The sequence below is a fragment of the Triturus cristatus genome, chromosome 4_1 (genome assembly GCF_964204655.1).
Source record: "Triturus cristatus chromosome 4_1, aTriCri1.1, whole genome shotgun sequence".
Classification (NCBI taxonomy): Eukaryota; Metazoa; Chordata; class Amphibia; order Caudata; family Salamandridae; genus Triturus; species Triturus cristatus.
The window spans coordinates 800,491,194-800,519,161 of record NC_140585.1 but is presented as its reverse complement, the minus strand read 5'-3'; the positions used below and the strand labels follow the sequence as shown (position 1 = coordinate 800,519,161).

At 49.7% G+C, this 27,968-nt stretch overlaps 1 protein-coding gene across 2 annotated transcripts in view; it reads right to left on the bottom strand.

Moving 5' to 3' along the window:
• CEP83 (centrosomal protein 83) overlaps positions 1–27,968 on the bottom strand; it is a 259,250-nt gene that overhangs the window by 12,187 nt on the left and 219,095 nt on the right. For both annotated transcript variants that reach the window (XM_085653397.1, XM_085653398.1), the window contains exon 14: positions 5,028–5,131. In XM_085653397.1, coding sequence (XP_085509523.1) covers positions 5,028–5,131 — 104 coding nt within the window. The remainder of the gene's footprint in view (positions 1–5,027; positions 5,132–27,968) is intronic.

Genomic DNA, 27,968 nt, shown 5'->3' with positions numbered 1-27,968 from the left:
GTTGCTTCCTAGGATTGGATTCCAATAAATAGGAATAGAGCCAGTGGATGAAGAAGATGTCATAGGAAGAAAGAAGATTCTAGAGAGTCTGCAGGGATCGTATACAAGCAGCAGCACTCCAATTGGACAGATTGTTTCTAGTTTTCTTTCCGAATGTCTCATGGGAAATGTAGTTTGTGTCCATAAAAATCGTTTCTTTGGAAAGGCTGCTGGCAAATAAAATGAAGGCAGATAAAGCCTAATCCTCGCCTCTGTGTCCTTAAAAGAATTGAAAGTTTCCTTTACGATAGCTAGGAGAATTTTCATTCCGGTCTATGGGCAGATACATAGACACGCTGCTGTGGAATTGAGAAACGCATTTGGTGATAAATGCTCACAAGGAAAGAGGGGAACCTATACCGGGAGGACATATAGGAACATGGGTATGGCTGAAGCAACCCAGTTGTAAGAAGCAATTGAACTCTGGGCACAGCAGGTTAGTCTAAAGCGAGTGATTGCCTCTAGAAAGATCCGCTGCTTCACCTCATCTTTTCTGAATCTCCCAAAAATTCGTTAATGGGTGAAATATGACTCACTCAGGATTTTGTTGGCAAAATGTTTGCATTCTTATAGCCCTACATGTCTATGCAATGACATTTAAACTGCTACTGGGAGTGTGAAAGGTGTCAGAAGACTCCATTTACCATACACTGCAGTAAATCATCTGCAAAACAACCAACAGTTCAGTACCATACAAGGGGCTTTATGCAATGTTTCATTTCCAACTAAAACCATTACATATGTATACATTATGCCTAGATTTACTCTGGTTTTCAGGCACAAGTTGGATTGTTTTTTCATTTCATAATATATAACTGTCCTTAACATATTTTGACAGTTTACATTTTGCATCTTCTAGGGAACACCGGCTGTTGGACTGGTTGGTTGCCAAGCAACTTTGGATACAAAGATGGCGAGATAAGCTCACCGGAAAAATATATTTTTAAATGTTAGCATCCAGGGATGCGTGTGAGCGCAGACCTGCAATGAGAGATCTGCACACACAGGAACGGGTACAAAATACGAGTGCTATACACAGTGAGGGTCATAAAAATGTGTGAACGAGAAGAGGAACAGAACAGGCACACGTGGTATGATGAAGTATGATTTTCACACATTTTTAATGGGAGGGTATTTGGCAACAATCTTTATTCATTTGCTTACTTGCACTATTGCAGAGGCATGTGAACACCATCCAAAAGTGTTATCTTAAAATTTACTGTAAAGTGTATTAAACCCAAAATACGCGCCTCCCATGCCAACGGTATTTCAAGGATGTATTAGTGACTGTCAAGTCTGCTCGCCTCGGTTTTTGATCAAGAGTTTCAAACAAAAGACATTTTACCTGTAATAGTAGCATAAACATGGTTTGGGAATTCCAACTTATCTACTTGCAGGATATACTGTTAAATAACCTCACATTACATGGCGCGTTTGGACAGCACGAGGAGGCATTCCTTGTTATTGGTTTTATTTCACCAACGATTGAAAGCTAAAAGAAAGCATCAAAAGTTGAGAGCGCACAACTTAAAACTGCTTCCATTTTAATAAAACGGAGCAATAACAGCATATTTACCTCTTTAATAGTATCCAAATAATCATGCTGTCAAAAGCACAATGTAAATAGGTTGATCCTAATATGGTCGTCTTCTTAAACTACATTTCCACTAAGTAAGTATATTATTTGAGGTTTGGTCATTCGAGCTAATGAAACCAAAAATGTTATAGGATGAAAAACAACATAGCGTATGGCTCAAAGGGTGCAGCTTAGTTAAATAAACGAGGACTCTTAAACAAAGAAAAAAGAAGTTCCTAAAATGGTCATTAAATGGGAGCAGTGGAAGGATAGTAGTAATTGGTCCTCGGGAAGGGCTGAACATCGAAAGAGGCATGACGCTTGCAAGCTATGGACAAATGGGCCGAAAGAATAGGAGAGCGGCGATGGAGACAGCAAATGGAAAGCCTATGGAAGGGCTGAAGCCTACAAAGTACAAAATGTCTCATCGCGATAGCGCATACGCTATCTAGAGTCGAGACCTATACATTTTGCTTCTGAAGGTTTGAAGATGGAGAGGTTTTAACCATGCATTTACATTTGACTGAATACATGTTCAAATTAGATTGTACCTAAATGACATAGACTTAAAATAATGTATCAAAGAAAGGAATCTCAATCCCAAGTCAGTGGTCATAGAAGAACACAAGCCAAACCTCTCATGCTTTAATGGCCCCACTGATGGTTGAAAAGCGTAAACTGACAGGCAGGAATATCAACACATTAGCACCACCACTGTCATACATACAGCACACAGTGCAAAAAAGCAGTGGTGAGCATGGTTTGTTAAACCATGCTTAAGAAACCTTGTGTATGAATTAATCTGGTCCAAATTAGAAGGAATGTATGAGACAAAGAGCTGACTGCGACAAAAAGTGTGATCATTGAGTGAACTTTTCAGATTGATAACAGTCTCTTCTACATTGCAATGCGTCCACTTCCCAGCAGATGGAATAAAATACCAAACAGCCTCAGTACAAAGTGAGGGGCTTATACTTTGCTGAGCTGATCCAATAAATCAATGACGCATCGCAAAGCATTTTCTAAAGGGAGTCGACCCAAACAGGCTAAAGATTCAAGGGGGCAGGGCTCAAAAGACAACGGGCCTATTACTAACTGCACTTTGTAGTGCATTTAGTAGCACTGCAATAGGACTACTCATGCATTACCAAATGTTTTATACAAACCTACGTGTGGAGATGTCTGCTTTCACCTCTCCTATGTTTTCTACGTGGTAGTCTACACCCAGATAGTGGAGGTCTTTCGTATATGTTTTAGCAGAAAATGTAGGAGGAGCCTGGGGGAATGGCTGGAAAACGGAGAATACTTATTACTACATGGGACGCTACATAGGGATGGATAAATAGGGGTCTAGGGAGGGCCATGCAAATACAAACACCAACCCACCCACAAATATGTAAGCCCATTGCTATTCACAAACTGCACATCTATAGTTACTTACTACAGCCGAAAAGGTTCCAAAATAGTTGTAAATGTACTCCAGCCCAACCTAGCTGTAAGCCCAGCACCACCCATGGCCACTCAAATCCACTGCAACACACTCCCATACAAAAAAAGTAAAGGCAGGGACTTAAAAACACACTGCCATAGTGAATAATGTTAACAGAATTAGAATTTTAAATGACATATGTATATTTAAGTGTTAAAACTTCTAGTCAATTTACATTTAATTAAAATTAATTAATGCTAACATTGTTTGATAAAAATGCTCATTTTAAACTTCTAATACTTTTTTTTATTTAAAACGAAATAAATACCTTTTAATAAAATGTAGTAAATAATAATTGAATATAAAAATGACAGTGAGGGTGGGATTTTTTTTTTTACAAAAATATTTGAAATAATTTTACATTGAACTAACATATTTTCTTTAATTGTTTATTAAACATTTAATTTGATGGGTTTAATGTTCTGTAACTTTTTTTTCACAATTCTTAGTTAATAATTATTTTAAATAAATTGACATATTACATTAACATAATGACTAATCTTTATTATTTTTCCCTATACTTTATCACAGACAGATCTCAGCCCCGTAGGAAGAAGAGCTTTGGCTAGGTGTGAACACTTAATAGTAGGAGCTTTACACATATAAATTTTGTTCTAGAAGGCTCTGTCCCCTATTTTGAGGATGCTACTAGGACCAGTAGTAAGATTACACATGAGTCAACCCTCACACTCAAATTTACTTATGTAAATAGGGCCCAATAGGTTTAAAATAAACAATAGGACAGCTAAGGGGCTGATTTTGATGTTGGTGGGACCACTTGTTGGGCGTTCTCCTGTACTACGCTTATAGCGGGCAGTGGTCTGACCGCCTGCTATCATAATTGGGCCCTAAGATCCAAGCCAGACCGAAAAAGACGTAAACATAATTTATAGGATTACGCCTAGGGTCTCGGGGAAAGAAATGCACACACAACCTTACACCGCAATAGGAAAATTGAGAAACATGCAATATTCACATCTATCTGCTGAAAATGTAACAGTACTTATGATATGATAACAAAATGCTTATAGGCTAAGGGCCTTATTTTGAGTTTGGAGGATGGTACTCTGTCATAAACGTACATTACAACCTATGGCACTTGTAATAACGTAGGTGGGATAGTGGTCATGTTTTGATGCAGAATCTGAACTGCCAGACCCTAAATAAGGTCCTAAATATTTCAGCGCATACTGTTGTAGACCCCTACCTTACAACCCTGAACTTTACTGATTAAATTTGAAAATCATAAACAACCTTTCAAACGGTAAGTACGAAACAAAATTTTAAAACCACAGTGTGTACAGACAGCTATAAAACCGGGCTTCCCACACAAGCACAGGAAAAATGTTATTAAGGACAATAACACTTTCATGGGGTGTCAACAGCCACAAACAGCCTTGATTCTCAGAGTGCTTTCATGAGTTCAGATAAATATAACACTAGAAATGTGAACTATGTAAAAATATTATGCCGGTTATTGAGAATTCAGCCGAGTTGGATATCTGGTCCTTGGGCTGTGAAGAATTGCATACACTTATGTTCTCAGCGCATCAAGTGCCATTCATGAAAATTGCACAATCATCATTGCTTACCCTATGAGGATACTGCTAGTCCAAAGGAAAGGTAATACAGTTTTCAGGATTTCAATATAGGATTAGCAAAGTATATTCTTGGGCCACCCTGTTTGTTTAACCAAAACTCAGCAAATGCTGATGAAGTTTGATATTCTTTCAATGGTTAGTTCGAGTTGTGCTTGTGTAAGTTACAATAGTATATGAGCAAAAAGTAACTGTGCCAGATAAAAGAAAAGGGGGAATTGCAGGACATTAAAGGCCTACTCTTAACTAGAATTCCTTTCCATGTTATGCAGAAGACTGCTTTCAACCAAACCATGAGCCAATCTGTCATATTATTAAAAGGTACCCATTCAAAGCAAGTCTTTCCGCTTGTAGCTCATCATTCTTCGCCTGAAGGAGCTCTATTTTCTCTTGAAGTCTTCTTTGCTTGTTTTCAGTCAACGTTTTTCTCTGGAAGAAGAACAGACCAAATTTTTACATGCAATTTCTGTTGCCTATTAAAATGATACTGTGCTCTCGAAAAGATCAATTACGAATGCTTTCAGGATCACCTACATCAATTCCAGTACCTTCATCATTGCTGGAAATGAGGGATGGTGGCAGAAAGGGAATGAGCAATTAATTCCTTTTTGGTTTTGTTAAAACACGCCAAACACTATGCAGGTGCCTCGGATTGCTTTTTAGAACAGGTACAGACAAATATTGGCAGGAAGCATGCAAGTAAATTAGAAGCCTTTTGGTATAGGATGAAATAGACAATCAGGTAAGGGTGGGCCTGCCTGGATACCTGTCAACAAATTTTTGTTTTTTGAAACATTTTTTTTATTATTTTCAAAGCAACCACACAATACAATTGCTCAACGCCCTCCATCCCCCATCGGAGAGTTTATACGAAACCGTGACATCAAGTGTACAAAAGAAAAGTCACCCATCCTTCGCAGAGCTCCCCCCCACCCCCTGTCAGTGTGCCTCCCTCTGCCAGCCCTCGTACTGATGCGCCCCACCCAGCTCCATGAATCGTGTAGGAGTGCTCAAACCTTCCCTAGGCAACTAAGGCTTTCCCCCATGCCTAACCACACCTCATGCGACCTGTGCACCCCCCTGCTCCCCCCCTACTCCCCGCTCACCGTTTCCTCCTGTCGATCAGACGTACTCCCGTCGCCCTCTGCTTCAGACATCAGTACCGGAAATTGCTCCACCACCAGCACCTCCCATGCCCGGGCCGTCGCTAGTGCTTTGTCGCCGTCCCTCCCAAGAGCTAATTGCAACCGGAGGGTGCCCTCTGCGCCTGCCCATCGCGCGAACGCCGTCCTCCACCTCCTAAAGCTAGGCCCCATCCGTGACTTCCAATGCATGGTCAGTTCCCTCTTGGCCATGATCAACCCTAAGTCGTAGAACTTACTAGTAAGCTTCGTGCGGCGAGTGTGGGGAAACCAAAGCAACAGGCAGGCCCCCATCTCCGGAGCGATAGAGCGGTCCGTCACCCGATTCAGGCAGTCCATAACCTCTTCCTAGTAGTCACCCAATTGCGCGCAGGACCAAAACATATGGCGAAAATCAGCTCCATCCCCCCCGCAACGTGGGCACTGAGAGTGTGTACCCCCAAAATATTGCAATATCTTAACCGGCGTCAGATAAATACATGTCAACACATATGACCCACTAAGAAGACAAATCTTTAAAGGACACACTCCTGACAGGAAAGGGTAATAATGTATGCCAGTCTAAGGCATCTGACGAAGTAGGACTGCAAGGCCAGGCAAAGGGGATGGAATTTTCGATTTCAGGGAGAACAAATGGATCTTTAAATATTTGCTGAATTTGGCACAGTAATTTTGATGTGTCTGATGTAATGATGGGCGATTCTATAATAAACAGCCCTGACCCTGAAAAGATCAACAACTAAAGCTTCTATATTCAGTGGGATGGGTAGTCAAGGGACATTTGCTAACAGATTGTAGGCTTCTGGTTTGTACCTAAGGGTCTAACAATTTTGTGAGGTGGCTCAGTGCTCAATGCTCGGCCATGGAGCCCCTTTCGTTTTAAAGAGAGAATTTTGAAGGTTGCTTTTTCTTTTACCGAAAGGAAATTTACGGATTTCAAAGCTGGTATGATGTGTTTGTGTAATTTCATATCAAACACCAGGCACGGGGGCGTGGCCAAGATGGCGGGGTGAGCAGACGCTTCCTCCCGTAGCTCCTCCGGCCCGGCCAAGCTAGAGCCCTTTTCTTATGCTTTTCTCCCCCCGCTGAGGCTCAGCGCGGGAGAGGAGCGTGGCGGAGCATCAGGGGTGCACATTGGTGCTGTTTTGATTCGGATCGCCTCGGGGGAACCCCCCAAAAAGTTCGATCGAGACCAAGGAACGACGACGGCGAGCCCGAGGGGAGGAGCGCATTGGAGAGCTGTCCGGGCGCCTCGGCTGGGACTGGTGCTGAAAGTTGCGATCTGGAGGGGATCTGGCCCGCCGTTCGACGGTGACTGAAGGAGCCTTGCGGGAAGGGACCCGTCGGTGTGGAAGGCTTGGGACGGGTGCCCCGGCACTCAGACTGGTGACGGCGACACCTCGCACTGCGGAGGCCCTAACCCCTGGCCGAGGTACAGCGGACCCCCTGATGGGGTTGGACCATCTGGGCCCCTGTGCGTGACAGACGGGGGCCTGTGGTGGAACTTATTTTACTGTGGGGTGCCTCGGGGGCTCCGGTGGTGTCGTTGGGCCTGGTCGTTTTGGCCTGCTCCGCCCGGCCGCCATTTTGTCCCCGAAGGAGCAGGGGTGGCAGCCTTCGCCGGAGTCCTGGCTGCTGGATGCAAGTGACCCCCGCTGCTGCTGGGCTGATTACCGGAGGGATGTGCTGGTGAGACCCCTCTGCGGCGGCCCCCTTGGTTGTCTCACACAAGCTCATGCGGCTGACGGTGACCGGACTGGGCCGCCATTTTGTCACCTGTGACGCAGCGACTTCGCTCGTGGGGGATACCCAGGTCGAGTGCTAGCCGACGGCTGAGCATCCCTGGAGCGCCTGGATCGGTGCCCGACTGCGGAGCTAGCGATGTCTGGAAGAGGAGGCCCGAAGAAAGGGGATCGTACCCTGCCGGACATGCTTGGCAGGGCCCAGCACTTGCGGGACAGGACGCAGCCCTCGCCGGGGCCCTCCCGGGCTCCGGCGGATGTGACTGGAGGGGAGCCACCCGTCACGAGGGCCTTTATGGAGGAACTGTTCAGCTCCCTCAGGGAGGACTTCCAGACACTGAAGCGGGAGGTGGCCAGCGAGGTCCGAGAAGTGCGCAGGGAGGTGGAGGGCCTTGGCGAGCGTGTGGAAGCGGTGGAGACGGAGGGCCAACAGCGAGCGGAGGAGATAGTCCACCTCCAGCAGGACGTTCTTCGCCTCCGGGAACAGTGTGTGGAGCTCCAGGCCCACTCCGAGGACCTTGAGAACAGATCTCGGAGGAACAACATCCGAGTGCGTGGCGTGCCGACTGCGGACGAGGGGTCCGATCTGGGGAGCTACCTGCGGGCCCTGTTCCGAGAGATCCTGGGGGAAGCTGCGGACTTTCCCATCAGCATTGACAGGGCGCATAGGGTTGGCCGGCAGCGCCAGTCATCGGCACCTCCACCGGACATTCTGGCCTTCCTGCCCGACTTTCCACTAAAGGAACGCATCATGGCTGAAGCCCGCAGGAAACAGCCCCTGACTTTCCGGGATCGGCCGGTGGCGCTTTACCAGGACCTCTCCGCCATCACTCTGCAGAAACGCAGGTCCTTTAGGCTTGCCACTGACTTTTTGCGCGAGCATGAGACGCCGTACTCTTGGGGTCACCCCTTCCGCCTGATTTTTCGGTGGAACGGAGTGTTACACCAGCTACGCTCCTTGCAAGACATTTGTGGTGTCCTGGGGCTCACGGCGGCGGAGGAGGAGGGAGCTACGCCGTCGTGGAGGTCCTCGGAGAGACGGAACCGGCGGAGGTCAACGAGGCGGCGCTCAGCGACCAGTGTGGGGCGCCCGGACTCCCCTACCATCAGAGCGGACATGGCCGACGCCCTGAGGGCGGCGGCCGGGGACTCGACCGGCTCCTCTAGCGTGGCCTTGACGGCCTAACACACACTCCGGGGGGAGATGTCTTTAGCGTCTTTACATGCTTGGTACGGGGCGGGGGGGTTGGGGGGAGCGGTTGGAGGTGAGTGGCTGAACGTCCACTTTGCTCTTTTCTACGGACTTGCCCGTTTTGGGGCTTGACTGAGACTATGGGGTGTTTGAGTTTGTGGGTGGCTAGTTGCCAGGGTTGTGTTTTGGGTGGGGGAGGGGGTTGTTTTGGGGTTGGGAAGGTCCCGTCCGATGTTGTCTATGCCCGCTTTGTTTTGGCTTGTCCTGCGCTGCGGCCCCGCGCGCCCCACCCGCTGATTCCCTGCCCATTGCATGGCGCTCCCGACCCCTGCGAGGAATGCCGGGCCTAAAGGTAGTGACCCTTAATGTTCAGGGCCTGAACAACCCGGTGAAGCGCAGAGCGATCCTGTCGTTGCTGGAGGGGACGCAGGCGGACATTTGCCTTTTGCAGGAGACACACTTATTGCCCCGAGATTGCCATAGGATGCGCTCTGCGAAGTTCCCTACACAGTTCTTTTCCTCGGCAGCGAACAAGACGGCGGGGGTAGCCATTCTCCTAGCGAGCTCCTTTCGGGGGGAGGTGTTGCATAAGTGTGCTGAACAGAAGGGGAGGCTCCTTGCGTATCGCATGCGCCTGGGAGGCATAGCATTTACGGTCGGCTCCGTTTATAGCCCAAACGATCACCAAGAGCGCTTCCTAGATTCCGCGCTGGTGGATGTCACTGCTTCCCCCGACCGCCACATTATCTTGGGGGGAGATCTCAACATTGTCTTTGACTCTGTGATGGACAGATCGGCGCAGCGCTTCCCGCAGACGGGGGAACTGTCCCAGGCTGGGAGGGCCCGGATTGCGGAAATGGATCTGCACGACCTCTGGCGCTCCATGCACCCCACGGATAGGGACTACTCTTACTTCTCGCACGCACACCGAACCTACTCACGGCTGGACTACCTCCTGGTGAGTGGACCGATGCGTGCCGCTGCCACGGCGGCGGACATCGGGGTCCTGACCCTGTCTGACCACTCCCCGGTCACCGGCGTTTTCCAGTGGCCGGCGGCCTCCCCCTCTCGGGGGGTGTGGCGCCTCCGGGACACACTTCTACACAAAAGGTCGGTGGTGCAACGCATCGGGGAGGTCATACAGGACTATCTCACCCACAATGACAACACGGACACCTCGCAGGCGACACAGTGGGCGGCGTTGAAGGCCGTCCTACGGGGGGAATTCATCTCTATCTCTGCAGCTGAGAATAAGGAGCGGCAACTGAAGAGGGATGAGCTGACAGCTCAAGTCCGGGAGCTTGAGCAGGTCCACCGCCGTACGGGGGCGCCGAGGGTGTGGAGGCAGCTGAAGGCAGCGAGGAAGCTCCTGTCGGCTCTGGATCTTGACAGGGCGGAGTACGCCGCCCTACGCTTGAAACATGCCTACTACACTGGGGGGGACAGATGTGGCAAGCTCCTGGCCCACCGGCTCCGGGTCGCGCAACAGTGCAGCGTTGTGAAAGAATTGGTGGGCGCGGACGGGGGGGTTGTCTCCGGGGACGCGGAGGTGGCGGAGTCTTTCCGCGGCGCTGTATGCTGAGGAGCCCTCCTCGCCACGGGATGCCGACGGCTATTTGGAGTCGGTGACCCTCCCGGTATTGGATCCGGCTCAGGCTGACCACCTGGAGCGGGACATCCATGTTGAGGAAGTGATTTCAGCTATCGCGCGGCTGAAACATGGCAAGGCCCCGGGCCCGGACGGGTACACGTCGCTATTTTACAAGACTTTTTGCACGGCCGTGGCCCCTGTCCTTACTCGGCTCTTTAACTCCTTCTTCGAACCGGGAGCCATCCCTCCGGATCTCCTGAGGGCGACGGTCGCGGTAATCCCGAAACCTGGGAAGGACCGGGCCCTCTGTGGCTCGTACCGACCCATCTCGCTCTTAAATGTCGACCTCAAGTTGTACACGGGGATTCTCGCGTCCAGGCTGAGTCCATACCTCCCCGACCTGGTGGAGGCGGACCAGGCTGGTTTTGTGCCCGGCAGACAGACTGTTGACAACACCAAGAGGGTGACGCATGTTCTGGAGAAGGCCTCAAGGATCTCGGGGGAGCGGATGTTGCTGTCCGTTGATGCGGAGAAGGCCTTCGACAGAGTTCACTGGCCGTATCTTGAGCTGGTCCTCAAGAAACTGGGAATCGGCGATAAGTTCCGCACCATGGTCTTTAACTGCTATAAGCATCCTTCAGCGTCGGTGCGGGTCAACGGGTGTAGCTCCGGTGGCTTTGCCATCGAGCGCGGCACGCGGCAGGGCTGCCCCCTTTCTCCGCTCTTGTTTGCCCTCTACATGGAGCCGTTTGCTCAGAGGGTTCGTAATAATCCGGATGCTGTCGGGGTCCGGATGGGCCAGTACGTCCACACCGTCAGTCTCTACGCGGACGATGTCCTGCTGACTTTGGACGACCCTAGGAGGTCGCTGCCTGCTTGCCTTCGAGAGCTGGACGCCTTTGCGGGGGCGGCCGGCTTCAAAATGAATATGAGCAAGTCGATGGCATTAGACGTGTCCCTGGCTGCGGAAACCAGGAGGGATCTTCAGCGGCTCTTCCCCATGCAGTGGTCCTCGTCCACGGTGCCGTATCTGGGGATTCTGCTGGCGCCTACATTACCGGAGATGGTTACGGCCAATTATGCCTCCCTCAGCAGGAAGATCAAGGACGAGCTTGGCCGCTGGAACAAAGGCCTGCTGTCCTGGCTGGGGCGAATCGCGGCGGTCAAGATGACGGTGTTGCCCCAGATACTATATCTTTTCCGGGCCCTTCCGCTCCAACCCCCGGTGGGCTGGATACGACAAATGCAGGCTGACATCTCCCGCTTTGTCTGGCAGGGCCGCAGGCCACGCATGAAGAGGGTCCTCTCCACGCTTGCTCCGGAAGCGGGGGGTCTCGGCATTCCGGACCTCCGTAAGTACTTTCAGGCGGCACAGCTCCGCTATTTGGTGGAGTGGAGCAGGTGGGAGTCCGACAAACATTGGCTCTTCCAAGACCAGGCAGTGGCGGGCCGCACCTTACAAGAGGTTCCATTCCTGCGCCGCGCGCATCGCCCCCCTAATCTTTACGCTTCCTTTGTAACGCGGGTCCCCCTGCGTGTGTGGGACGCGGTCTGTGAGGCCCGGGGCCTTACCACCTTCCCTTCGCCGCTCACGCCCATTGTGGGCAACCCGGACTTCTCCCCAGGGATGGAGCCGGGGGTTTTCTCCCACTGGGTGCAGGCGGGCTGCAGGGCACTCTTCCAGATCTATGGCCCGGAAGGAGTGGTTCCTTTTCAGCAACTCCGCCAGGGGTTCGGCCTGACGGAGCTGGACAGATTGCGCTACATGCAAGTTCGGCATTGGGCCCTCCAGCCCCAGGTGCGTGCCACCGCCGCCCGTCCGATTACACCGTATGAGAGGTGGTTGGCTACTCGGACCTCCGACGCTAAACTGATCACCGATCTGTACAAATACCTACAACCCCCGCCGTTTCACTATTACAACCCGGGGAGGGAGCGTTGGCACAGGGAATTGGGTAGGACACTCAGCCACAAGGAATGGGACAAAATTGCGTATCGGGCGCGGCACTCTGCATATCACACGGGCCTTACGGAGACCTTTACTAAGGTGTCCACATACTGGTACTACACCCCGGAGAGACTGTATGAAATGCATAAACACACTGACAGGGGGTGCTGGCGGAGCTGCGGGCAGGAAGGTACCCTTACACACATTCTTTGGGATTGCCCAGTGCTGACCGCCTACTGGAAGGAAGTCTTGGACGAGGTGGATAAGCACTTTGGGATAGAGCTGCCGCGACTCCCGGCGTATGTCCTGTTGGGCCTCCCCAATGACCTAATGTACCCACTGAAGTCCCGTAGGGGTAGGCAGATCGCAATCGCGCTGGGGTCTGCGGTTCAGAACATTCTAATCCACTGGCGCACAACCACCGTCCCCTCCATCACCGGTTGGTTGCATCGGCTCTGGCATGTGCTGGGGATGGAGAAGCTGTCGCTTACGGTTGCGGGGGAGATAGACCAATTTGAAGAGCTATGGCAACCCTTTCTAGCGCTGCTGTCCACTGAATTCCGGGAGCTCACCTGCCCGAGGTATCTTAGACTTCTCAGGCTGACGCCGCCGGTGACCCCGGCGGACTAGCTTACATGTGAGACGGGGACCCCCCGGGGAGGGGGGGGGGGGGTGCGGGGCTTCCTGGTTAGGATTCCTCTGATGCGGGACCATAGGACGGGGGGGGGGGGGGGGGGGGAGTGTTGTTGTTTCGTTACTGGGAGGATGGGGGATGGGAGGTGGGGGATTGTGTTCTATTGAGGTGTTGCTGGGGGGGGTTTTTATTGCTTAGATTTGGGGTGTCGGATACGCGTGCGGGGATTTCACAGCTTGTATTTCTAGCTTTCATTTACTGTGTTTTTCCCCCTGACCCACCGCGCTACCTATTGCCAACCCTCTGGAGTTGCACCCTTTTTCTTTGACTGTATTCCATGTATCCTGCCCTCCTATCCCCCTCCCCCATGGTTTGTTTTGTCTCAATAAAAACGTTTTAAACATAAACACCAGGCACTCTCTGTAGTTTTGAAATTTTTGAAGATTTCACAGAGAAGCACTGGGGAGTTCTGTGACTAAGTTACTTTATTAATCCTGGCAAGACATCACCCGGGTGAAGATTTGACATTTCTGGAAAGCAGTGGAGCAATTGCAAAGCCCGCCAGCAGCAGACTAACATGGTAGAATGCACTCATGAGAACATTTATTTTGGGGTAATTCATAAATCGATATCAATATACAGTATTCCCATATTATGAGCTTTGTCTTTGTCCACAAGGACTCGAGGAGAGCCCAATTCCACAGGCCAAGAAAATGGTTGGTTGATGGGTGATATTGAGCAGTGTCCATTGTCGGATTTATCACAGTCTTTGAATCCAAAGATGAGTCAGTGAAAGTGAGTGAGATGAGAGGATGGTTCCCAGGTTTATTTTACTGGTCGAGATGTAACTGTGTACCGTCCACATACATGTGGTAAGTTATCTTGTAGAACTCCAAGATTGTAGACGCTGAATAGCATTGTTGGCAAAGCAGCGCCCTCACAGCTACCATATTTGATGCTTGTCTGTTCTAGAAAGGTATGGCCAAGTCTGAAATTAATGCAAATGTTTTGGAACAATGAAAGAAACTACGTCAAGCAGATTCTCTCATGTGGGCTGAGGTACAGTCTTCCAATTATCACTAAAACGTTGATGATGTCGAAAGTGGCCCATGGGGTTCAGTAGGATCACTGCACAGGGTTGGCCCTAGTAATAGGGGTTAGGTAGTTCTTCACTGATGTTTAGAAGATTAGTGTCCATGCTTTGACAGGGTTTAAAATGAGATTTAAAGGTATGGTTAGAGTACAATTGGAGGGTGACAATGATTGTAAGTCCTTTTGCAACACAAAGTAGACTGGGCATGGTGCTGTAGTTGGCCAGATTATCTGACTCAACGGGGTTTCTTTATGATATAGGAGATGACTGCATGTTTGAGGACCTTAATGGTGTCACCACCGGAGGCAGGATTTGACTAGGCTGTAGATGAGTGATTATCAGGCTTCATATTGGCAATGTTGGTGCTCTTACAGAATTGGGTTGCACAGGTGGGTGTAGGAGAGTGAAGAATCGCCTTTACAGTTGCAGTGATGCACTCACAGTGTGTCTCAACTTGATGAATGATAGAATATTGTCACAAAGGCGTAACTGTCACACTGATATGTCACATGAGTCGCTAGAAGACCCCGTCTCATAGTGAGGAACAGTGTTTTAGCAGCGTTTGCTGAACTGAATTCTCAAAGCAAGACTGACAGTAATCATTTGCTCTAGCAGAAGCTGATTTGTGCCTGTAGGCTCTGTGATCAAAGGGTTAATTTAGTTTTTTGCATAACACTTTTCAGCACTCTCCGTACAAATTTCGATTGGTGGAGGGCAGCAATGTACCATTTGTTAGTCTTCAAGAGGCATAGTGTACGGGTGGAAATAAGAGCTGTGGGTCCAAAGCCTTGGTTTGTTCGAATGTCTGGTAATCTAGAATATCAGCTGGAGATTCTAAGTGAGGGGAAGCATTTGAGTTAAGGCTGGATTTTGTTTCTCTATAAGGTGGAATGTATAATGTCATTGGAGTTTTTCGACAGAGGATCAAGCTCACTATCAATGTAGTATTTCATTTAATAACGGTTGGTTCGGGGGAGATATAGAAACACTTGCGTTTAGGCATCAATAGAGAATAGTAGGTCACATGTATAGCCAACCTAATGAGTGGGTTCATTGGCAAACTGGGTAAAGCCAAGGGAATCTTTCTCTTCAATAAAGTTTTATCTACAAGTATCAGGTTGGTACACCTTCCCAGGTGTTCAGATCACCCCAAAAGAAAGCTCTGTCAGAGATAGCTGGAACATATTGAAAAAGATTAAGGTGATATGAGTGAAGGTATTTCTTGAGTGGATGATAAATGATGGCACAGACAAGGACGGCAGCAGTGCTCATGACAGCATTCGCTAGGAAATACTAAACCTATTCACAGGAAGGTCCTTGAATTTCTTGAAAAACACTCATCAGACTAAAGCAACCCCACCTACCCTTCCCTGGACTTTGTTTTTAGTCTTAATTATGTGGCCTGAAGGAAGGAGACTTGCTATATAGGGTGCTAAGGAATTGTTGAATCATGCACCTGTGATGAGCACGTAGTAAATGTCATTATCTTGAAGCAGAGTATGAATAGTGTGTTTTTGACAGTACAACTCACATTAATGAGGGGCTCAGATATGTAATTGACCAGGGTATGGTAGAATATACAATCATCTGCACAAGTAGAGCATGGATGTTTTTGGTGTATGTGGGAGCACAAGCATGTGAGTAACTCAATGAGCCTCGTGAGGTGTACTGGCTCATCACTTGGGGAAAACACCTGGAAAGCACCCCAAAAGTGTACCTATTAAAAGTATTAATGACAATCCCATCAGTGTAGAGTGAGAATTAGTGAGAATATGTCCTAAGGGGGACAGTACCTAGGATTGTCTCTCTGTGGAGCATGATTTGATTTGTGGGGCAGTTATGGCATCAATAATTTCCAAATTATGTTCTTCGTAGCAATCCTCATACTGAGGGGTAGTGTAGCCTGAGGCATAGGGCAAACTGAGAGGTGGACAAGATATTTGTTGAGGGGTTCCAGGAAAAGTCAGCACATTATATTCAGTTAGATCAGTGATTCTTAACCTGTGGTCTCTGCACCCCCTGGGGTCCACAAAGCCTACATAAGGTGGTACGCAACTGTCTAGAAAATTAAATATTATTACTAAGTTGATAAAGAATATGCACATAAAATAGCAAAATTGAAAATTGTAAAACACTATGTAAACATGAAGGAATTTGAAATTGGAGGTTAAAAGTGAAGTTGGAATCCTTAACTGAATTTATCAGTACAGTGCAAGTACAGCAAACAGTAGTACTGATGATGAGTGGCCTTAACTTAAGCACTAATATGGTTTGACAAAAACAGTGGATGCATTAGGAGCAAAAAAAGACAAAGCAATATGGTGGAGTGTAGCATTTTGCTTTGTCTTTTAGAAATAAATCCAAATTCTAAAAAGCCCCAACCTTCCCAATAAAAGCTAGCATTTTGAACATATTTCTTAATTTGTGTATTTGCTTGATGCATATTTCTTTCTGAAGTTTTGTGTATTGTCTTGAGGTTCACATCATAGAAATTGTTTAGGAAGGGGTCCCTGCTTCCAGTAGTGATTCAGTGGGAAGTCAAAATGCTAAGAACTGCTGAGTAAAATCATAACAGCACCCACACATATAAGGCATCTGGTTAAGCACCATGATGAAAAGAGTGCATGAATGTCAACTTATGTATTATGTTATGCAAATCTGCTCCCAAAGGAAAAAGCAATAAGGAAAAATGTGATAGTAAAGCTGGATTAATTGGCAATAGACAGACAGTATTTCAAGCTATTTTAGGGGGCTAAGGTAGGGGGGTAAAGCACTTGCTGCAGAGATCTATCTATATCTAGCAGGTTTTGGAGTATACTGCTGGTAACATAACTTTGGTACTGAATGCATTTACAGGGAGATCTGTGCCCACTTACTGATCACGTTTGAATTACCGTAAAAATCTGAGAGGTTTAACGTTTGGAGACAGTAGTTAACTGTAGGTCACAGATTTGTACTGTAAGTTAGTTCACTGGGTTAAAGATTTTGCTGCAGAGAACCTTCTGTAACCTTGCACAGTGCTGGTAAAATACCTCTATCAGTAATGCATCCACTACAACGAGCTTCATGTAACAAGCAAAGCTTATTTGAAAAGGCAGGAAAAAGCTGAAAGGCAGCCAGGTATGCCTTGATGATACGTACAGCACAACCTCGTTGGGTTAACAAGAGTGCAAACCTGAGGATGTCTTGTCTGTGTGCCCTCATGTGATCCACATGGTTAGCGGTACACCAAGTTACAAATCTGTTCCATCTTCCAGAGTACACTGTTTTGGTGTAATCATGGCGAGCAGACAAATGATATCCACTACTTCTATCAGCAGCTGAAAGTGTCCCCACTCAATCTCTAGGCATGGATGTGGAGGCTCTGGAGGTTGGGGCTGCAGTACCTGCCCCTCCGGCTGGGAAAAGAGATCTGCCCTCAGAGGAAGTTGGATACACAGGGAGAGGAACAGGAGGCCTGCATAACACGTACTTCTCTGGCAATCCGGGTCAATGAGAATGACTAGGGCCCAGTCTTGGCAAATCTTTCTCAGAGCCAGAGGAAATGAGTAATGAAGTAGAAAACTCCACTTCAATCGAAAGGCATCCCCATGATTTCCTGTAACAGATATTGAAGAGTGCAGGACTGCAGGCAATAGGCGTTGCTGTGAATGGCAAACAGATCCACATAAGGGAGTCCCACAGGACAAAGATACGCTGGACCACCTATGAGTGGAGATGCCACTCATTGTCGGCTGTCTGCATTGCAGTTCAGAGAATCGACCAGATGGTTCGCTAGTAGCCATACTCCATGCTGTTGCACCCAAGCCACCAGGCTCAATGCTTCCCAACTGAGGTGAGACCCCACTCTTCTGTGCATGTTGACATACCACATAGCAGATTTGTTGTCCATCAAGATCTAGACAGACTGGCCATGAAGGAAAGGGAGATTTGCTCTGAGCACCAGACAAATAATCCTCAGTTTGAGTAGGTTGACATGAAGAGCCTGCTCCTTCGGAGACCAAAGGCCTTTGATGTCCCGGTCATTCAGATGCATTATCCCCTCCCACATGTGGGGAGTGAGGTGAGATATTTATCAGTCACAACCGTGGCCATGACATGTGGGGAGTGGAAGGACATCTCTATTGAAAGTTTCTCCACCACTGCCCACAAGGTCAGTAGTGCTGCAGCATCCTAGGCGATTACAACAGATTTGACAGCTTTCCCCCATGCTGGTACCACTAAAAGACATGCAGAAAGCAAGCTGACCTAGCAGGTGTAAAACCATAGGACTACAATTTAAACCCCTTCCTCAAAAAATCGGAATTATAACCTAAATGTTTCTGATCCTCTGGGGAGGAGGGATGGTGTTGGAAATTTGCCCTTTCTGAAGGGTCACTCTGTATTTTTGTTGCCATTTTGCCGAACCATGTTTTTGTTGGCTATAGAACTTTGTCGCTTTATCCCTGCTAATCATTGACAAATTGTTCGTGCATCTTTCAACTTGGTAGAATTGGTATCCATTGGATTGGCATATTTTAGCTTATTCATTAGTCTATAGTAAATGGGGCCAAGGTATAGCTAAGGATTGTTTCTTAACATTTCAGAAAAGTAACTTTTAGAAAGCTATCTTTGCCCTGCTTGAAGTCTCTGGAAGCTAAATCTGTATTTTGCTGTGCCACATCTGCCAGCTACTAATTAGCATTTGAATAGGCATGAATGAGGTGTGAACTTGCTCCCAGGAGTGACCAACAGGCTGACCAGAATGGGCAGAGATGACTCATCTGAACCTGACATTTAAGTGGCAAATCCTGCTTGAATGTCACATCCTGCTTGACAGGTCAGTTGGGGATTTTCATATGATAGTTGGGCACATTTCAAAGAGGCCTACCCTGATGTCACAGGCAAGTGTTAGATGACACTTGGGCAGGGCACTTTTGTTCCACCAACCAGTTAGGCCACATTCACAGTGGGTTTCTTTTTGAGATAACAGTGTCACACCCTATTTGACAGGTCTGCTGGTTTTTCATATAACATATGGGTGCACTTCAAAGAGAGAAGGAAGGATGCCAAAACAATTCTTGTGCATCCTATGTTTGGTTCCTGAACACTCGGTTTTGTTCTACCAGGTCTCGGTCTCTGAGGGGATTGAGGGTACAGGGACTGCCTCAAATTGAATTTTGGTGTTAGGTGTGAGAGGACTAGGATTGCCACAGTGGAATCCCCACACTTGCAATCAGCCCTTAGAACCCAAGTTCATTGTGACTGAAGACTTTGGTCATCTTGCAAATGCCTAAAGTGGGTAGGGTTCACCCTAAGAACCTTTACCCATTGGTTTGGGATTCCCAGCGGGCCATGCCCACCCATTAGCATAAATGTGGCATCTCCTGGCACCCACTTCAGAACACTCCAGGACATAAGGAAGATAAGAAGATGACTGACCCTTGCTGTCTACAACCCGAGAAGAGCCCTGGAGGACTGAAGCCTGCTCTCTCTCATGTACCCTGGACATAAAAGTGTATTCCAAGGGTCATCAGGCAGACCTATTGTTCAAGCTACAAGGATACAACAAGCAACAAGAGTTCTGTCCTGCAATGCCCAGCTAATCAGTGGCAGCTGGACCTGCACTAGTCTCTGTGTGACACACAACGAGTCTTTAATTGCCTCCCCTGAGGTCCTAGCGAGCTTTAGAAGCGTACTCCTGGGGTGGAGTGGGACTTAAAAAGACTAAAGTCCAAAGGTGATAATAGTGAACCTGACTAGGTTATCCGACATGTGCTTTTCGCTGTCTGCGTCAAATTGCCCGTAGTCCTATTCTACCGCGACCATTGACGGTCATTGGTACTTTGCGATTCTTGGCGCTATTTCTACTTAAAACCTACATTCAGATCTCCCGTTCTCTTTATTAGATTATTTTGCATTTCAGATGTATTACTATTTTAGTTTTGCATAAATAGGAGAAGGAGGACGTTGTTTGCTGAATGGTGCAGGCTATGCCTTTTCCTCTGCCCCTATACTACCTAAGCATCAGGTTTTGCAGCAACTGCTGGGGCTGTCTTACTGGCCTGTTTCAAAAATGAAAGCAGTATGTCAAGCCCTGTAATTTCTGAAACTGTTTCTATATATATATATATATATATATATATATATATATATATATATATATATATATATATATATATATATATATATTTCTTTATACGGATGCGAAGCAACCATAAAAGATACAGTACATCATATAATATTTAAGCAAACAATTGGGGCGTGGCCACGAGGCGGATGGGAACGGACGCGTGAGAGCAGAGCTCCGCGCCCGACTCTGTCTTTTATCCTGATTGGGAATAATAACTGAGCCCCCCCGAGGGAAGGAGAGCGGGGCCCGAAGCACTCGCACCCAGGAACAGCGGGTACGAAAGCAGAGTAGGCGGGGGCGCCGCCGAGAGAAGATTGAGTTGGGGAAGCAGACCCAAGATGGCGGCGTGAAGGTCCCGAGATTGGATGGGTTGCGGAACCGGCGCAGCCGGAGAGGACGGGCAGGGGCCACCAACGAGGAAAGAACCCCCCAGTGGAAGCCCTGACTGACCTCGCTGAAGCAAATAGGGGATGTCAGATGGCCGAGCGCCTGGGGCACACAAGACATTGGAGGCGGCGGGGACGCAAAATAGCGGCGGAAGCGGCTAATGATGCAGTCCGGCTGCCGCTGTGAGTGGAATCCGAGGAGGGCATTGCGGCCTTGGAGATCGCGCAGTGTGCGGGTAGGTGGAGCTGGAGCACTGCTGGCAGTGGAGTGAGGGGGGTGACGGCGCTCCTTCCTCCCCCCCCCCCTCCATCTTACTGGTTCTGAGGGCGGCACTGGTGGCATACTGGCGGCCGGTGAGATCAAGCCGGCGCATTTGGGGGCGATTTCCCCCGGAGGATGGCGAGCAACGAGGAGGGGGCGGCGCACCTCTAGATCGATTGGCTGGGCTATGAGGCTGTGAGGACGCAAGATGGAGGCGGGAGCGACTTGCGAAGCATACCAGCCGATGAGGGGGCCGTTGCTGTGAGCGGAGCCAGAGAAGAGCGCCGCGGCCACAGAGACAGCGACGTGAGAGGGCAGGTGGGGCGGAATCACGGATGTCAGCGGAGTGAGGAGAGCGGCGGCGCCCATCCCCTCCGTGTCACCACTCTATCCCTGAGGGCGGCACTGGTGGTCTGGAGGCAACCGGCGGGAACAGGCCGGCGCAGCTGGGGGCTTGGGCCCCCCGGAGGTCAGTAAGCAACGTGGGAGGGGCCGTGCTTCTCCCGATTGATTAGCTGGACTGTGGAGGCCCCGGAGGAGGAGGTACTGGTGAGCACTGGGAAGATAGCCCCAAGCTCTGGGGAGGAGACAACGACAGAGCGGCCACAGGCGGCTGGAACTGGCAGGAGAGGTGCTTGGCTGGAGGGGGATCGGTACGGAGGAGACGGCTGGAAATAGGGGCAGCGGTCGTGGAACCAGGTGAGGGGCCCAGGTGGAGTGGAACTGGATCCGGAATTCAGGACAGCAGGCATCTATAAAGGTGGGGACGATAGAAGGGGAAGAGTGCAGAGAGCGCTGAAGGGACGGCTTACCCACCTGAGGGGGGGCCGCTTAGTGGGGACCCACCGAGAGGTGTGACGCATAGCCGACCACCTGGAGGATTTGCGGAGCTAGTGATCGGAGGGAGCATGGGGAAACCAAGAGGGAAGCAGTCGGGAGCACCCGCGGAACAGGAAGAGGACACCACCTCTCGGGAAATGCGAGAGGGTCAGCAGCAGCGGCCAGAGGGGTTGCCCCAGCAACAGGTCGATCGAATACTGAACGCCATACCAGACACCAGGGAGGCCCTGCAGCTGGACATTGCACATGTGACGCAGGGCTTGGGGTTGCTCCGAGCAGACCACACCAAACTGGCCGACAGGGTGAAACAAGAAGAGACGGCCATAGGAGCCCTGGAACCAGCTCAAAAGTCGATGGCTGCGACGATGACAGATTTTCAAAGTAGGCTGCGTACTCTCGAGAGGCGGGCAGAGGATGCAGAAGGGAGAAATCGAAGGAACAACATCCGGGTGGTGGGGCTACCTGATGGGGTGGAAGGATCCAGAATGGTGGACTATCTGGAGGAGTGGCTAATAGGGACTGTCGCACCGGAAGGATTGTCGTCATTTTTTGCGCTGGAGAGGGCTCACAGAGTACCTGCCAGGCCCTTGGCACCCGGGAGCCCGCCAAGGCCAGTGGTGGCCAGGCTGCTTCATTACAAGGACAGGGATCTCCTGTTGCAAAAGGCAAGGTCGGCGGGCCTATATACAGTGGACAACAGTAGGGTGTCATTATTCCCGGATTATACGCTTGAGGTACAGCGCAGCAGAATGTCGTTTGTGGCAGTGAAAAGAGCACTCCGGGATGAGGGTATCCAATACTCTCTGGTTTATCTGGCCCGATTGAAGATCACAGTGGCTGGCAAGATGTCCTTCCAGGACAGCCCAGAAGAGACCTGGGACTGGCTGGAGAGGTATAAAGCGGGTATAGGAGAAGCGGGGAGTGGAGTTGGGGGAGGGGCCTCGCCCGGGCAGACTGAGGCGTAACCGGTGACGTCAATCAGCGGCTCAGAAGCCGACAGAGATTCAAACGGACAGGGAGAGAGCGGCCGCTTTGCAGGCCGTCTCGGCTATCTCTCAAGTGGAAGGGGGGTCACCCCCAGCGAAGACGGACACGGAAGGGGGGTCCTTGGAAGAGGATGCTGAACAATCCGATGCCGTAAGTTTGCAAATGCCTCATGTGACCGCCGGGACGGCGGATGAACTAATGGATGGGTGAGGTAGGCCCTGGCCGGACATGGGAAAGGGCAGTAAAACAATCACTGGGGGAAGATTGGGAGGAGATTAGATGGGTGTTGAGCAGGCGGGGGCCTGCTTGCTCCGGCCCGGGGGCAAGGCGGGGGTGGTGTAAAATTCAGGGAAGATGATGTGTTGATGTGAGGCTCCTGTGGGGGCTGGTTCGTTATTACGGAGGTTGGACGCAGGTTGGAGGCCTATTAGGTGTCTGAATCTCTGAAGCTAAGGGCGTATCTCCCATAAGTTTGTGTGGCTGTAGCTCCCTAAGGGTATTGAGGGAGCAGTTGAGCAGTAGTTTGGATGGGTTCTAACGTTGTAGTGCCTGTTCTGGGGGGAGGGAGTTGGGGAGGGGTTGGGTGGTGGTTGGGGGGAGTTAGGGACACCGGTGTGCTCTTAGATGGAGGGTGTGTGCAGGGGGGGGATTGTCGGACAAATGGGGTCGATACATGGTTTGAAATGTATTACATAGAATGTGCGGGGGCTTCACACAATGCACAGGCGACACAAAGTGCATGCCTATCTAGTGAGACGAGGGGTGCAGGTGGCGCTCTAACAGGAAACACATCTCAGTCGCTCTGAGGGGGCAGCATTGAAGAAGAGGTGGAGGGGGCAATTATTTTACACAACTTACTCGGCCTTTGCCAGGGGCGCACTGGTGTGGGTCAGAGCAGGTGTCCCTTTTCAGCCAACGCAGCACTTGATTGACCCAGAAGGACGGTTTGTAGCGGTGATGGGGAGGCTAAATGGAGTAGAAGTGGCTCTATGCAGTGTGTATGCTCCCAAGGTTGGCCAACCCTCCTTTTTTGAGTGATTGTCAGGGAGCCTGGCACCTTATTTAACTGGTGCGGTAATACTGGGGGGAGATTTCAATTCCATAGAAGATGTGGATAGGGATAGATCCCACCCTCCGCTTCCTAGTGCCCCAGTACATAAGATCTCCAAGGCGAGGAGAGCATGGCAAGCTAATTGGGGACTGGTCGACATTTGGTGTGCCCAGCATGCGGAGGAGAGGGATTACTCTTATTATTCTGGTCTCCATGAGCTGCATGTGCGATTGGACTCAATATTAGGTACACCTGATGTTCAGGCCAAGGTGATTGGGAGCGAGTATTTAGCGAGAACGATCTCGGACCATAACCCGCTATTAGTGCGGATGCGATGGCACCAAGAGAGGTCACCTATACCGACTTGGCGGCTCAGACCGGAGGCATTGGACGACCCGGTTTTTAGCGAGGAGTTGGGGGTGGGTATTGCCCAATACTTTGAAAAGAACGAGGGGACGGCGACATCGGCATCAATTGAATGGGATGCGTTTAAGGTGGTGGTTAGGGGCATCTTCATTAGTATGGTGGTGGGAGTAAGGAAAACATTATTGGCAGACCTGGAGAAAGCGGAACGGCGATTGCGGGAAGCGGAGAGAGATCGACCAGGGCTTCCTGGGGCGCAGACTGAGGTATTGGAGGCTAGAGAGGCAGTGGCGGTACAGGTGGAGAAACTGCGCTCCTACGACCATAAGAATTATAGAGCACGGATGCATGTGGAGGGAGACAAAGCGAGCGCTTTGTTGGCATGGCTGGCTAACCCGGTGCCCAGGGGAGCGACGATATTGGGCTTGGCATCTCCCATGGGGGAGGTGGTGTATACGCAGGCGGGGATAAACAGATTGTTCCTGGAATATTATGCTGAGCTCTACAGCACACAACTGACTAGGGGTGCTGATAGTATAGGGGAGTATCTCGAAGAGGTGGCTCTGCCGAGCTTGAGTAAGGAGGAGGGAGACGTGCTGAGCAGTGAGATTACGGTGGGAGAGATCAAGAGCGTGATTAAGCACATGGCCCACAACAAGACGCCTGGGGTGGATGGCATCCCCATAGAATTTTATGCCAAGTACGTTGAATGTCTGGCTCCGCGTTTACAGGTGGTTTATAAGGAAGCGCATAAAATAGGGAGGCTGCATGAGACGACTAGGGAGGCTATTATCATCCCACTCTTGAAACCCGGGAGGGAGGCCACGGATGGTAAGGCTTACTGTCCGCTTTCAATGTTGACGACCGACTACAAAATCCTGAGCAGGATCCTGGCATCCTGTCTACTCCCACATATGTCGAGGTTGGTGCATCGGGATCAATCAGGTTTTATACCTAAACGCAACACGGCTATTAATGTGAGACGACTGTTGCGAATACTGGAGGAATATCAGGCTCCGACTTCGACTGCCGTGATTCTATCAGTGGACATAGAAAAGGCGTTTGACAGCCTGGAGTGGCTGTATCTATTTCAGGTGATGCGCAAGATGGGTTTGGGGGAGGCGTTTGTGATATGGGCCCGAATACTATATGACTCTGCGACGGCCAGAGTACGAACGGGGGGGATGGTGTCACCGCCCTGTTCTGTGGGAAGAGGGAGGCGTCAGGGCTGCTCGTTGTCACCGCTCCTGTTCGCATTGGCGATTGAACCAATGGCGATGCGAGCTAGAACAGGGAGGCATTATGCTGGGCTGGAGATGTGTGGGGAAGTACATTACATTTCGCTTTATGCTGATGACTTGCTGATGTGTTTGGGCGGTCCTGACGAGGAGCTTAAGGGAGCGATGGAACTGTTGCAGTTATTTGGGGAGGTATCGGGGCTGTGCGTGAATTGGGAGAAGACTTGCTTGTTTCCGGCAACCCGGGCGATGGACCCCCCTACTAGGCTGGAGAGAATAAGGTGGGAGCCCTGTTGCCTGCAATACTTGGGGACTAACATATACCATGAGCAGGCGGACCAATTGGAGGGCAATGTGTATAGAGCAGTGCGAGGGGTCAAAGGGAGTATGGCATTTTGGAGTACCTTGCCGCTCTCAGTGGCGGGTAGAGTAGCACTACTGAAAATGGTGGCATTGCCTAGACTCTTATATTATTTCAGGACGCTGCCGATTTGGATCCCGGGTGGGGTGTTTAAGACACTTAGAGCCATGGTAGGTGGATTTCTGTGGGGGGGTGGCAGGCGGTGAGTCGCACTGGCTACGATGATGAGGCCTAGAGCGGAAGGAGGGTGGGCAGTCCCGGACTTCGAGGTGTATTATTTAGCGGCCCAGTTGCAGTGGCTCACACAGGCGGTGGCTCGGGAATTTAGGGGTCCGGTTGGCTAAGAGGACCGCTGGCTTCCGAGGCATGTGTTATCGTTTATAGTTCTTGGACAGCGACTGCGAGTGGAATCATTGAGGATCGAGGAGAAAACATTAAGAGCGTGTTGGAATAGATGCAAGCACAGGAGCGGCAATATTCGCCCATACGCTCCGGAGATTCCCCTGTGCATGTGCACGGCCTTAACGCATGGCGGAGACTGGTCGGCGCTAGCAGAATGGGAGGAGATGGGGCTGCAAATGGTTGGGGACCTATATGAGGAGGGGGCCCTCTTGCCTTTTCAAGCATTACAGGATAGGTATGGCTTACATAGGGGTGCCTTTTTGCTGCATGCTGCACTGATCTCTGCGATTCAGAAACACTGGGGTGAAGGGCTCTCGGAGCCACAGATATCTCTGACTTGTCAGTATGTGGTAATGGCAGCGGGGACGATAAAGGAAGTAACATGTCTGGGTAGGCGAATGGTGACGGAGGGACTGCAGCCACTGACTGAGTTGCGCGAGAAATGGGAGGCAGATCTGGGGAAGGACATCCCTGAGACGACCTGGGCTAAAATAGTGGAAAGGACATGGAAAGGCACGCGGAACGCCAGGTTCCAACTTATCCATTTTTACATTATACATAGGGCATATTTAACCCCGGGGCAGATAAATAAATATTTTCAAGTGGATTCAACATGTTGTCCAAGGTGCAATAGAAAGGCGGTGGACTTACAACATATGCTGTGGAGCTGCCCGCAGCTTGGCACATACTGGGAGGAGGCGGTTGAGGTCCTGGGTGGGTGACAGATAGGCAGATAGAGCCCCATATGGGGGCATGCATACTGCACTGGTTTCCGCACACGGCGCGAACTAAGCTAACGAGTAAGTTCATTGACCTGGGGCTCCTATTGGCTAAACGGGAGCTGATAAGGCAGTGGAAGTCGAAGCAGGGCCCTAGAGTAGCGCGCTGGAGGGTGGAGTTCATAAACTGGGCGGCTAGTGAGTGTATGGTTCGGTTGCAACAGGCCAGGAGAGCGAATAATGAAAAAGCGATGGAAACGGCACGGGCATGGGAAGCATTGGTTACTCAGCTGAAGGTCCCAGAGCAGGATTCGGATACAGATTCCCTAGAGGCGTCTGGGACAATGAAGGAGTACACAGAGCATAGATAGATTTGGGTATCGCTATAGGGGAGAAGGAGCGGGAACGGAGCTAACGAAACTGGGAGCGCGACATTCATACGCTCAGAGGTTCGCACACCCTAGCACGAGGATGATGACTGATTATTCTAGGTAAAATACTTGGAGCACACCGGTGGATGGGATTAGGGGGTAGAGGGAGGGAGGGGTAAGAGCATGTAGGGGGCACCATGTTTGAGAGCATTGAGTTATTGAGACGGAGTCGATTGTATATACTGATGTTAATGTCAACAGGAAATGAGGATGATGGATAGTTATCTGTAGCATGGCATGAGATGAGGATGATACTCAAATGGTCAATAATATATAATTTGGCAATGTACCAAGTGAAATGTCTCCCACTGACAATGTGCCCTATATGTGGGGGTTTGGGTGTGTTGAAAATTAATACAAATATTTTTTAAAAATAATAATAATTAAGCAAACAATTCATACTAATACACAATAAAAATGTAAACGATACAAATGAGTAAAAACCAGCTACCCAAAATCAATTGATTCTGGATAGTCTAGATCTAGAAGCGTCCCACAAGAAACTTAACACTGCAGAGAGTGTAAGAGGGTTGGGTAGCAACTGTAAATGCAAGAGGGCCACTTTGGCATGCCTAAACATCAGATTTTTTAACAAGGGCCGGAGGAAACGTTTTCTGGGGAATGACAAATATTCACACAATAGTATAAATGTAACGTGTCATGAGGAGATCGGTGATCGCAGCCACAGGGACCTAGTTGATCTGGTGAGACAAGAAAACCCGCTGGGGATGATAAAAGATGATGGAGCTGGTTGAATCTAAAACACGTAATT